The sequence below is a fragment of the Phyllopteryx taeniolatus genome, chromosome 7 (genome assembly GCF_024500385.1).
Source record: "Phyllopteryx taeniolatus isolate TA_2022b chromosome 7, UOR_Ptae_1.2, whole genome shotgun sequence".
NCBI classification, from domain to species: domain Eukaryota; kingdom Metazoa; phylum Chordata; class Actinopteri; order Syngnathiformes; family Syngnathidae; genus Phyllopteryx; species Phyllopteryx taeniolatus.
Genome location: NC_084508.1, coordinates 31,579,477 through 31,592,847, shown reverse-complemented (window position 1 = coordinate 31,592,847; position 13,371 = coordinate 31,579,477). Strand labels below are relative to the sequence as shown.

The 13,371-nt window shown below is 45.4% G+C and overlaps 1 protein-coding gene across 4 annotated transcripts in view; it reads left to right on the top strand.

Moving 5' to 3' along the window:
* The window catches only part of gmds (GDP-mannose 4,6-dehydratase), a 287,840-nt gene that overhangs the window by 97,494 nt on the left and 176,975 nt on the right, over positions 1 to 13,371 (top strand). For all 4 annotated transcript variants that reach the window (XM_061778512.1, XM_061778513.1, XM_061778510.1 and 1 more), the window contains exon 7: positions 7,579 to 7,706. In XM_061778512.1, coding sequence (XP_061634496.1) covers positions 7,579 to 7,706 — 128 coding nt within the window. The remainder of the gene's footprint in view (positions 1 to 7,578; positions 7,707 to 13,371) is intronic.

The window sequence follows — 13,371 nt, the reverse complement described above, 5'->3', positions numbered from 1 at the left end:
GGTTTCCCTTGCCCGGACGCGGGTCACTGGGGCCCCCTCTGGAGCCAGGCCTGGAGGTGGGGCTCGAAGGCGAGCGCCTGGTGGCCAGGCCTGCACCATGTTACCGAAAGGGTAACGTGAGCCCCCCTTCCCATGGGCTCATCACCTGTGGGAGGAGCCATGGGGGTCGGGTGCAGTATGAGCTGGGCGGTGGCCGAAGGCAGGGACCTTGGCGATCCGATCCCCGGCGACAGAAGCTGGCTCTAGGGACGTGGAATGTCACCTCTCTGGCAGGGAAGGAGCCCGAGCTGGTGTGTGAGGCCGAGAAGTTCTGAATAGATGTAGTCGGACTCACCTCCACACACAGCTTGGGCTCTGGTACCAGTCCTGTCGAGTGGGGTTGGACTCTCTTCCACTCTGGAGTTGCCCACGGTGAGAGGCGGCGAGCAGGTGTGGATATATATATATATATATTGCCCCCCCGCCTCGGCGCCTGTACGTTGGGGTTCACCCCGGTGAACAAGAGGGTAGCCTCCCTCCGCCTTCGGGTAGGGGGACGGGTCCTGACTGTTGTTTGTGCCTATGCACCAAACAGTAGTTGAGAGTACCCACCCTTTTTGGAGTCCTTGGAGGGAGTGCTGGAGAGCGCTCCCGCTGGAGACTCCATCGTTTTGCTGGGGGACTTCAATGCTCACGTGGGCAATGACAGTGAGACCTGGAAGGGCGTGATTGGGAGGAACAGCCCCCCCGATCAGAACCCGAGTGGTGTTCTGTTATTGGACTTCTGTGCTCATCACGGATTGTCCATAAAGAACACCATGTTCAAGCATAAGGGTGTCCAAACGTGCACTTGGCACCAGGACACCCTAGGTCGCAGTTCGATGATCGACTTTGTGGTCGTGTCATCAGACTCGGGGCCGCATGTCTTGGACACTCGGGTGAAGAGAGGGGCGGAGCTGTCAACTGATCACCACCTGGTGGTGAGTTGACTCCGATGGTGGGGGAAGATGCCGGTCCGACGTGGCAGGCCCAAACGTATTGTGAGGGTCTGCTGGGAACGTTTAGCAGAATCCCCTGTCAGAAGGAGTTTCAACTGTCAGAGGGTTTCAACTCCCACCTGCGACAGAACTTTGCTCAAAAACTCTGGGAGGAGTTCAGTGAGGCCATGGAGAAAGACTTCCGGACGGCTTTGAGGAAATTCTGGTCCACCATCCGGCGTCTCAGGAGGGGGAAGCAGTGCACCATTAACACTGTGTATAGTGGGGATGGGGCGCTGCTGACCTCGACTCGGAACGTTGTGAGTCGGTGGGGAGAATACTTCGAAGACCTCCTCAATTCCACCGACACGCCTTCCCATGAGGAAGCAGAGTCTGGGTTCTCTCAGCCTCTCCTATCTCTGGGGTTGAGGTCACCGAGGTGGTTAAAAAGCTCCTCGGTGGCAGGGCCCCGGGGGTGGATGAGATTCACCCGGAGTTCCGAAAGGTTCTGGATGTTGTGGGGCTGTCCTGGTTGACACGCCTCTGCAATGTCGCGTGGACATCGGGGACAGTGCCTCTGGATTGGCGGACTGGGGTGGTGGTCCGCCTTTTTAAGAAGGAGGGTGTGTTCCAACTACAGGGGGATCACACTCTTCAGCCTCCCTGATAAGGTCTATTCAGGGGTGCTGGAGAGGAGGGTCCGTTGGGAAGTCAGATCTCAGATTCAGGACGAGCAGTGTGGGATTCGTCTGTTAAGGCGGCCCTTTGTCACCGATTCTGTTCAGAACTTTTATGGACAGAATTTCTAGGCGCAGCCGAGGCGTATAGGGGGTTTGATTTGGTGGCCTCAGTATTGCATCTCTGCTTTTTGCGGATGATGTGGTTCTGTTGGCTTCATCAAGCCGTGATCTCCAACTCTCACTGGAGCAGTTCGCAGTCAAGTGTGAAGCGGCTGGGATGAGAATCAGCACCTCCAAATCTGAGACCATGGTCGTCAGTCAGAAAAGGGTGGAGTGCCCTCTCCAGGTCGGGGATGAGATCCTTCCCCAAGTGGAGGAGTTCAAGTATCTTGGGGTCTTATTCACGAGTGAGGGAAGAATGGAACGGGAGATCGACAGGCGGATCGGTGCAGCGTCTGCAGTGATGCGTACTTTGTATCGGTCCGTTGTGGTAAAGAAGGAGCTAAGCCGAAAGGCAAAGTGGTCAATTTACCGGTCGATGTATGTTCCTAACCTCACCTATGGTCATGAGCTGTGGGTCATGACCGAAAGAATGAGATCCCGGATACAAGCGGCCGAAATGTGTTTCCTCCGCAGGGTGTCCGGGCTCTCCCTTAGAGATAGCGTGAGAAGCTCGGTCATCCAGGAGGATCTCAGAGTAGAGCCGCTGCTCCTCCACATCGAGAGGAGCCAGATGAGGAGGCTGGGGCATCTGATTCGGATGCGTCCCGGACGCCTCCCTGGTGAGGTGTTCCGGACACGTCCCAACGGGAGGAGACCCCGGGGACGACCCAGGACATGCTGGAGAGACTACGTCTTTCGGCTGGCCTGGGAATGCCTCGGGATCCCCCCGGAAGAGCTGGCTGGGGAAAGGGAAGTCTGGGCATCCCTGCTAAAGCTAGCTACTGCCCCCGCGACCTGACCTCGGATAAGCGGTCCAAAATGGATGGATGGATGGAAGGATAGCTTGTTTTCCTATGCAATCCTCTTCCAAAGAGTCTGGGCTTTTCAACTTTGCACATACAGTATCTTCACATCTATGCTACAAACAGGGTTTAGACTTTAGATAGATAGATAGAGAGAGAGAGAGAGAGAGAGAGAGAGAGAGAGGGAGTTATAATGAGTGAAATGAAAACGACAGAAGGCACGCTTTGCAGTTAACACCACCTACACTCCCCCCACACAAACACGCACTCACCCTCGAAATTTTGACAACTTTTGCTTTCTTTCCCCTGACAAAAGTAGCAGCATTGATTTTGATGATAATGTGTGTTTAAAAAAAAAAAAAAGCTGTAGGTGACTTGCGGCTGGAGGAGTTTACTGGCTTAACGGGCTTTACAAGGTAGGTGCGGGCTAACTAGCTTGCTTACCAGTAGTCCAGAAGAGTTGATGGCTCACACTTGCCATTTAAAATGAATAAGTAGCATGCCAACGTCAATATAGGTATGTGGTGGCCACTGGCCAGACATAATGGGGTACATTGCGGTGCCATTTGTGGTGTGCATGTACACGATTGTGCTGTGATAATAGCGTGTCCTATCTGGAAAAAGCAGTCAATTATGTTACAGCAGTCAGCCAATCACACTGCAGCGGGTCGCTTTTAAAATGGCACTTAACAGGCCCAAAAAATATCATGTAAATTCAACACATCACAGAGAAGAATAATGTTAACAAGCCTGCCAAATTTGAATGAATAAAAAAAAATTGCTAAGTATCTAAAATAAGGCTTCAAAACTTGAATAAGGGCCATCTCTCAGCTCGCAGACGCTGTTGGCGTGTCGAATGGATGCGCCAAAAGGAATCAAACATACTGAGGGGGTGATAGCTTATACATTGTAGAATAACGTTAGGATGCTCAACTTTAAAATTGAATGGTTATTGTGGACTGTAATCATGAAAATAAGAACACAAGTCAACTTACCCTCATTGTTGATGACATAATGTCACAGCCGAACACGGCATCTGACGACAGCGGGCCGGTAGGAGGAAGCCCAGGGAGTTAGACAGTCGGCACTGTCCCATTCACTAGTATCAAGTTGCCCACAAAGCCGTGTTGTCTCTGGTGAAAGTTTACAAAACGTCATAAAACGCGCACTGCAGAGTCTGGTGGTGGTGAAGTTGAGCTCGCCATCTGCGTGTCTTCAAAAAGTCAATCAATCGCATTTTTATTTCCTCCTTTTTTTGGGAGCTTAAAAAATGTCACAGAGGTGTTCTGTAAATTGAGGCGTCCAGCGAAGACGCATTTTCAGGGTGTAGCCATCGTTAACTTGCTGACTGCATGCTGGAGTGGTAAATGGGCCTTGTTATAGAAGCTAAGCAAAGTTAACTCACAACTGAGCAGCATAGCCAAACGAAACAGCGTAACTTTGTCCTTATATCGTGGGGGAGGGAACATCATGACATCATGGCTGTGTTTTAGCCCTGCCCGCAAAGTCAGGAAAATTCAAACAGTGAAAAATGTTTTCAGCACTTACCTTCAAACATATTTAATGTATTTAGAAACAAAACACAGATATATGCTTAGAGCCACTTTAATTCAAATGGAATTTATAACAAGGATTGAGACAGTGTCAAACAGTCCCAGTGCTCTCTCTCTCTCTCTCTCTCTCTCTCTCACAGGAGAAAGAGAAAAAAGGCGACTTTCAACCATTTAAACATGCACTCACGCAAATGCGACAAGATGAAATTTTTAATTGTGCAAGCTGAAGAAAAAAAAAGGTTGCATATGCGACCAATTTGGTCGCAGTCTCGAGCCCTCATCATAAAACCTGTAACTGTACAGGTTACTGTACTGCACTCTGTCCTACTCTCCATTCCAATACCTACTGAACATTCCAATTCTGGTTCTGTCTGTGGTAGTCATCACATTTTCCTTCATGTTATGTGGAACAGTTTTGTGGTGTTGTCATGGCATAACGGGGGGAAAAAATAAAATAAAAACCAACAACCTCAGGATTGTTGTGCTCCGACTCACTCAAATTTAAGATTCCGCTGTATCACTAAAAAGACAACATTACAATGAATTGTGGCTGAGTATGATACCTCTCAGACAACTTTGCAGTTCTTTAACTTCATCCCCTGGAATAAAAACTATTTTCAATAAAAAGGGGCATGGGCTTTTAGTGTATGTGTATGTAATATTGAGGATATTGCAAACTGCAGATTAAAAAGATAACAGTTATTTTTCATACTTACAGCCTTCCTCAAGACTAAAAAATCAGTACAAATAACCTATTGAAATATGAACGCGTGTGCCTGAGAAGCTTCTTCATTTAGGAACATCCACAACAGCCCAGCCACAGTCTCTGACCAGTCGTTGCAATGTCGTTATAAAGCCAAATTAATTAAATTCTAAATCATTTCCCTAATGCGGCACGCTAACTGACTGGATAGCACGTCTGCCTCATAGTTCTGAGGACCCGGGTTCAAATCCGTCCTCGTCTGTGTGGAGTTACTGTGTTCTTCCCGTGCTCGTGTGGGATTTCTCCGGTTACTCCCGTTTCCTCTCAGATCCCAAAAACATGTATGGTAGATTAATTGAGAACTCTAAATTACCCGTAGGTGTGAATGTGAGTGCAAATGGTTGTTTTTTTATACTGTATGTGCCCTGCGATTGGCTGGTGACCAGTTCAGGGTGTACTCTGCCTCTCGCTCAGAGTCAGCTGGGATATGTTCCAGCACGCCAGCGACCTTCATGAGAATAAGCGATATGGAAAATGGATGGATGAATAATTGTAACAATATCTACCATAGTTATACAAGTAGCAGCATCATCAAAACAATACAAATTACTGCTTTATAGAAAGATATTAACTTGATATTGAACAAAATTCTAGTTAGTGTGATGTCCTGGCCCCAACAACCATTCCAGTTCCTCACATGGCTGAATGGAGTTTTTTAATAACTTCATCACTAGGTATTCCAATGGCACAATCACTTGCACGTTTCACTTTCTTGGAAGCCATACTGAGGGCTATTTTAGAGGGGAAAAAAAACTAAGATATCAAAAATAGGGCATGCACGGAGCAAATTGTTTAGTGTGTGAGGGAAAGCACAACTGAGTGTTTTGCATTCATGCTGTCACGAACAGAAAAAAATTTTGCGCACTCGAGCAATATTATGAAAATATTGAAAATTGTGTTTGTAAACAGGTGTTCAAGAACCAAGGTTTCACTGTAATTGGAACTGGGGTAGCAGTAGCTCATCTGTAAGGACCTGGGCTTTGGAATCAGCGGGTGACCCAACTGAAATACACAGCACCCTTATTTTAATTTCCCCTTGTGTTATTATGACTATATAAAAAATAAAATGAATTGAGACCTTGATGTGGAGTTGAGTGATGATAAATTGTTGTTTATCATTTGCTTACAGTTAACAAAGTTGACGGTGCAATGTAGAACAATTGACATGATTGAACAGCCCTGAGGTCAAATGAAACAATCATGTGGAGGGAGGGTCTAAATTTGGAGGGGGTTTAAATTATAATTTTTTCTATGTTGTAGGGGAATGTGCTATTTTATAATACGTGTATTTGCACACGACTGAGAATTTATTGTCAACAGATTCAAATTAAATATTAAATGACCAAATCTCACTCTCACATGTAAAAAAACAAAACAAAAAAAACATGTTGGCATGGTACCTATATTTACAACTATCAACACACAAAAATATGCTGAAATATTTGTGTCTAAGCTTCTCTGGTCTGGTTCTGCTCAGCCCAGAGTGGTTGTCAGTAATGTATGAAATAATTACTACAAATTTGGTGCATTCGTACAATTACGTTCATGGGATTTTCCTGAGTCCAAATAGAGGCTCTGCTCCATGTCAGGGCAACAGTAACCCAGTGTCGAGACAGAGCTGTCCCATTATGGCCAGGATGGGTGCAGGAGAAAAAGAAGGCAACATTCATCAAAGATATGATGAGTTTAAAAACAGTCGAACAATTCTAAGAAATTCAGGATTATGGGAGATTGATGTCCATTAGAAGTGTTTATGGGATGAAAATACCACTCTTTGATGCAAGATGCATTTTTTTAATACACTTGGAAATCATATTTTCACATATCAATGACTTCTCTTTTGCCTTTAGAGCATACAACATAAATGCCAGCTCTAATAAAGTATTTTAACTAACCTAGTGCATTAGTAGACCTGACACCGTAATACTTTGATTTTGAACTCTGTAGTGCCTTATTTTGCTTGGACAACTGCAACTTTTATGAGCAGGCTCTGCACAACATCTTTTCCCCCCACAGCTTGAACGGAGAACATGACACCAGGCCTGAGTTTTCCGCCAAAAGACCCAGGACTTCTGTAACCCTGCTAACGGCATATAAATTATAAGCCCATTTTGTTGTCTGCGCACATTATAGCCATATGTACTGTCTCTGAATATGGACACTGTCCATTTCAGAAGTCATGCATCTTGTGTCGATGTAATGCTCCTAAAATTGATGCTACAGTTGGGGAAAGTCCAGGTGGTCCTGATGAGTTTTGTGGCAGTTTTTGTGAACCTCCTGAGTTTTTTTTTCGACTAAAAGTCTCACTGTTTGATTTGCCTTAGCATATTGGCCAGATTTTACACCAAGACCTTAAATTACAGAGGAAAATGATAGACTGGAGCTAAACTACTCTGGCTCTAATATGAAGTGGCAACAAACTGACTTTACTTAGGCTGGTTGTTTTGGATCACTTGAAGCAGAGCAGCAGTGTGGGGCTGCATTGTTATGTTCAATTGTGTAGAGTCTTGGGTTGTATAATTGTTTGGTTGGGACACTTGTCCAACCTCAATGAGCAATTTTATGCTGTTGTGTATGTTCAGCAAAGCTGAACAACCTTTATTTTTGTATGTGTGTCCTGTAAGCTAATAAGAATATGACGCCTTTTATCATATTTTTTAGGGTCCAACTTTGTGACACGGAAGATCAGCCGTTCTGTGGCAAAGATTCACTTGGGCCAACTGGAGTGCTTCAGTCTGGGCAACCTGGATTCTAAAAGGGATTGGGGCCATGCCCAAGACTATGTGAAGGTAGAACATGTACAATAACCAAACAACACACACAAGAGCAGATAAATACACACATATGCCCATTTTTCTCCATTGGTAAACGTTGAGAGTCAAATTAACATGCAAAGAGCACCACTCTCACTATTGGGCAAGAGGATAGTCAGCCAAAGAGTATGGTTGGTTCTGAACATCAATAGGAATGAAATGGGAAAAACACAAAACATGCCATTTGTCAAATAACACTAAATGCCAGTAAGAATGACCGCAAAATATTGTCTTTCACTGATGCTCTTTTTACACGGTCACATTTCCCTTTCCCTGTTGTTGTTGAATTCATTTGCAATTTGGACATTGTGGAAGCAATGCTATGACATATTCTCCCCTCCAAAAGCATTGGAACAGTAGGCCAATTCCTTTATTTTGTTTTTGCTGTAAACTGAAAACTTCCAACAATATATAGTGAAGACTACATTAATACTACATAGAGGGGTTATCAAGATGAAAACTCGAGAGCTGATATTGGGTGGAAAAATATGCAGTTTTGAAGCTCAGAGAAGTTGGAAAATCAGTCATTGCACAAACACTCATCATAGTCAGTACAATTTGGAATGTCCTGAAGAAGAAAGAAACTGTACTAACCAACTGTTTGTGACATCAGCAACAACCTCCAGAGGGCAGGAGTGAAGCTAACATAATTGTTTGCTGAAGACATCATGAAGTACAGAGCGTACATCAGAAGAAGCAATCCATTCAATAGCAAGACTAATAGGAAGGCCATGCTGAAAACTTTCCAAAAATTACAGTGATGAGGCTCAACAATTCTAGGTTTTATGGACTGATGAGACAAATGTTAATCTTTACTAAAATGATAGAAAGGCAAAATCTTATAGAAAGAAATAACACGCTCCTTATCCTTCTCAGTTTTGTATCAGATTCAGAGACCTTGGAAATAAAAACTGAAATTTTGATCTTGACCTCACTCTTCCAGTGCTTTTGGAAGGCAGTGTAACTGGCACGGGTATATTACTGGGCAACTTACACACCCCACAGTAGTATTGCAGGATAGAAAATATTTAATGTTATAAGGCATACTGTAGAGACCTGAACTTTAAAGTTAGGTGGAAACGTGGCGAAATGCTGTGTTCACTACATGGGCTCTGAACAGTGAACAGATGTCCACATAACATTGCAAGGTTTTCCCAGATCATTTGAGACTTCAATATGTGTCCTGTTTGAAGCCTCCTATGATTCTCTGCCAAAAGAGAACTAGAGACAGCAAAAGGGAGCGGGTGCGGTAGAATACTGCATGCTGTGAGGCCATGGACTACACTCTGATTTCCCACAGCTCACCCATGGCCCTGATCCCTACAGGCCCCCTCTATCCTTCCTTCAACACCCTCAGAAGAAAGAGATATTAAGGGAATGCTGTGTCCTGCGGATGATGACAGAAATACAGTGTTTTTGTTAATGTCATGGTGCCAGCAGCAAGCAGAGAGCAGAGTGGGGAGATGAAACGAACAGAGGTCATTGCATCCAGGATCAGACGGCGCTGACTGTTTCTAAATGTCTGTGTTTTCCCCTATTTATGTATGCGTAAGGAAAAATTCCTCAGGGTCAAAGCATGTGATTGGTTAAGTTTGGAACGTGTGTATGTGGCTGTGAAGATGAAAGGCTCAACAGGCTACTATGTCTAACAGAAGACCTCTCACGGCGCACCATGTTATTATTAGGAGGTGATGGTGGCATAGGTAGCAGGAAACATTCTTTAAGATGGGAGAGAAGTTAAGGAGGTTAAAATGCAGATCAGAGTGTTAGGTCATTGTGTCAGTGCTAAGGGAAGGTTGTTTAGGCATGGCACAGACGCATAAGTGACATCAGTATTTTTAAAGGACACGTGAAGACTGTGGATCAGTCACATCTCCTTTCTCATGACACTGAATTTTAGCCTTTTATTCAGAAAAGTCAAAGCTCATGGTACATAGGATTCACGATGAGTTCTTGAAATGCATTTGCTTGGGTACCTTCCACCTATCTATCCATCTTCTTCTGCTTATCCGCGGTCAGGTTGCAAAGGGAGCAGCGTAATCAGATAAGACTTCTTCCCAGCCCCTTGATCCAGCTCTACCCGGGGATCCTGAGGCATACCAAGGCCAGGAGACATAGGGCCTGATTTACTAAGATCCCAAATAGCGGGCGCTAAATTGCATGTTGGCAACAGGTATAAATGTGGTGCAGATCACCATATGTAGGTAGGTAGGTAGGTATGTAGAGGGTTTTATGCTTTAGGTAACTGTAATGATTTCAAACATTTCGATAATTTTGGGGAAGCCAGCAACCGTATAAAAGCCATGTTTTGTTGGATTTAACTTGTCCCCATTGCATAGGAATTGGATGTATCTGCCCATCCTGTGTAACATTATGTTTAAAACTTGGGACAGGACACCTGAAAAACTGCTTTGCAAATTGCAGCACTGCGATCAAATGACCCAGAGACAAGGAAATATATTATTGAAAGGTGTTTAGTCATAGGTGATATGGCATGACTCTTCATGTAATTGGCTACATCTCAGTACTTAGGCTACATATACACTACGTTTCCGGTGGCCACTGCAGCCCATTTTCAGGCCACCGTGGACAAAAGGTGGCAGGCTGTGATTACAGTGGATTCCCGGTGAGATTTTTTTAACTGTCAAAATTTTTTCCAAGACAATCACAGTGTTGATGAGAAACCTAGTCAGTCGTGGTAAATGTTATCTTAAAACAGAGTGAACACAACTAAAGCTGACATGATGGAATGAGGCATATCAAAACTGTAGGCGGTGTGTAGTGGGCCGGGAAGCAGATATATTCCCTAGCATCTCATGGTCCTTTCAAGTTATGTCACGTTCAGTCGTGTTTGGTGCACATTTTGTCCTGTTTTTCCACCGTTCTCATGGCAAGCGACTGTGTATGGTTTTGTCACGTTTAATCATGTTGCATCTCGGCGAGTGACGGTTTCATTGTGCTCAACTACCGTATGACAAGGGGCGTAGTGTATTGGAGTTTCCATCGCATACCGTATATAGAAAAGGGCCCACACTCGTTCCCTACTACTTTTGTAAAGCTAAGCCATGTGTTAAATTTACCTTCAATGCTCACCGTGGTATAACTGTTTATAATGCTTAAGACTGCATATGTGTGCAGAAGGCAGAGGGAGGCTACGCTCTCGTCCACCGGGGTGAATCCCAAAGGTACAGGTACCAATCTGGGGGGACAATAGGTAGGCCCACACATACTCGGTGCCTCTCACAGGGGGCAGCTACTGAGTGGAAGAGAGTCCAACCCCTCTCAAGTGGACTGGTTTCAGAGCCCAAGCCCTTTGTCGTGGTGAACCAGACTTTGTTTCGCTGCTCAGATTCAACTAAAACCTAACCCTAAAATTACGCTAAACTGGCTTTCGGCTTATTCTTTTCTCCTAAATTAATTACGTTCTTATCCAAACCAATATACGCTACGCTGCACCAGTCCGCCTGTTAATCTCCCACTCCATTCTTTCCTTACTTGTGAACAAGACCCCAAGATACTTAAACTCCTCCACTTGGAGCAGGATCTCTTCCTCGACCCAGAGAGGGAACTCCACCCTTTTCTGACTGAGGACCACGGCCTTAGATTGTAATCCAAGCCGCTTCACACTCGGCTGTTAACCTCTCCAGCGAGAGTTGACAATTACAGCTTGATGAACCATCAGAACCATATAATCTGCAAAAAGCAGTGATATAGTATTGACGTCACCAAACCGGACCCACTCAGCGCCTCGGCTGCCCCTAGTGAGGTCCAACTCTCACTGGAATCACATCCGCATACTGCCGGCAACGTGGGCCAGACTCTGGCACTGGTTGTACAGGGATCGAACAGCCCTTATTAAGGGATCTGGGACCCCATCCTCCTGGAGCACCCTCCACAGGACTTTGCGAGGGACACAGTCGAACACCTTGTACAAGTCCACAAAGCACATGTAGACAGGTTGGGTAAACTCCCATGCACCCTCCAGGACCCTGCTCAGGGTGGAGACCTGGTCCACTGTTCCAAAGCCAGGATGAAAACCACACTGCTCCTTTTGAATCAGACATTTCACTTCCTGACAGACCCTGCCTTCCAGCACCCCCAAATAGACCTTACCAGGGAAGCTGAGGTGGGTGATGCCCCTGTAGTTGGAACACACCGTCCGGTTCCTCTTGAAGACAACCACCCCAGTTGGTTAATCCAGAAGCACTGTCCCCGATGTCCACGCCATGTTACAGAGGCGCATCAACCTGGACAGCCCCACAACATCCAGAGCCTTTATAACTCCGAGTGGATCTCATTCACCCTCGTGGCCCTGCCACTAAGGAGCTTTTTAACCACCTCGGTGAGCTCAACACCAGAGATGAGAGCCCACCGCAGAGTCCTCTGATTCCTACGCGAGGATCCTGTTTGTGGACTTCAGCTCTCCGTTCAACCCCATCATACCCAAACTCCTCTCCTCCGAGCTTCTCCAGCTCAGCGTCTCACCTCCCATCTGCCAGTGGATTTACAGCTTCCTAACGGACAGGACACAAAAGGTGAGGCTCGGGGTACCACCTCATCCACACATCAACACCGAGGCAGCCCAAGGATGTGTCCTCTCCCCGCTGCTCTTCTCTCTCTACATGAACGACTGCACAATGCACCCAGCTGTAAAACTCCTGAAGTTTGCAGACAAAATGTCTGTCTGTTGTCGTATTAGAGCGGCTCCAACTACCGGAGACAAATTCCTTGTGTTTTTGACATACTTGGCAAATAAAAATGATTCTGATAGGAAGGCGTTTGGGTAGTTATTCGGCCCACCATTTCACAACATCCAGAGTTGAGGTAAGCAGCGCCCATCTTTACTATACCCAGTGTTGCTAGTGATCTGCTTTCCCCTCCTGAGACACATAATGGTGGACCAGAATTTCCTTGAAGCAGTCTGGAATTCATTCTCCATGGCCTCACCAAACTCCTCCCACGCCCGAGTTTTTGCCTCATCGACAACTAAAGATGCATTCTGCTTGGCCTGCCGGTACCCATCAACCATCATCATCAACTACCAGATGATGATCGCTTGACAATGCCAAGCCATATTCTGCACGTGTAACAACAGTGTGGCTTTGTAGTAAAAAGCGTGAGAGTACTAGACTGACTTGCCAGCAATCCAGACCTGTCTCGCAATGAAAATGTGTGGCACATTACAAAGTGCAAAATTAGACAATGGAAACCCCGTACTGTTAAGCAATTTCAAGCAACAATGGTAAAGAATTGTACCTACAAAAGCTTCAACAATTAGTGTCCTCAGTTCCCAATTGCTGATTGAGTGTTGTTAAAAGGAAAGGTGATATAACACAGGGTAAACATGTCCCTGTCCCCAGTCTTTTTTTCTGTCCTTTTTTGGAATGTGTTGCATGAATCAAATTCAAAATGAGTGACTATTTGCAAATAAACAAAGTTTATCAGTTTGACCATTAAATATATTGTCTTTGTAGTGTATTCAAGTTAATATAGGTAGAAGTGGATTTAAAAATCATTGTATTCTGTTTTTGTTTATGTGTTACTTCAATGCGTCAGTGCGAGTAGCTGGGCAGATTAAGGGCTGTCTGCCTGACTGGGAGAGATACCCGATACATGGCTGAGCCTGAGATGATGCCCAGCA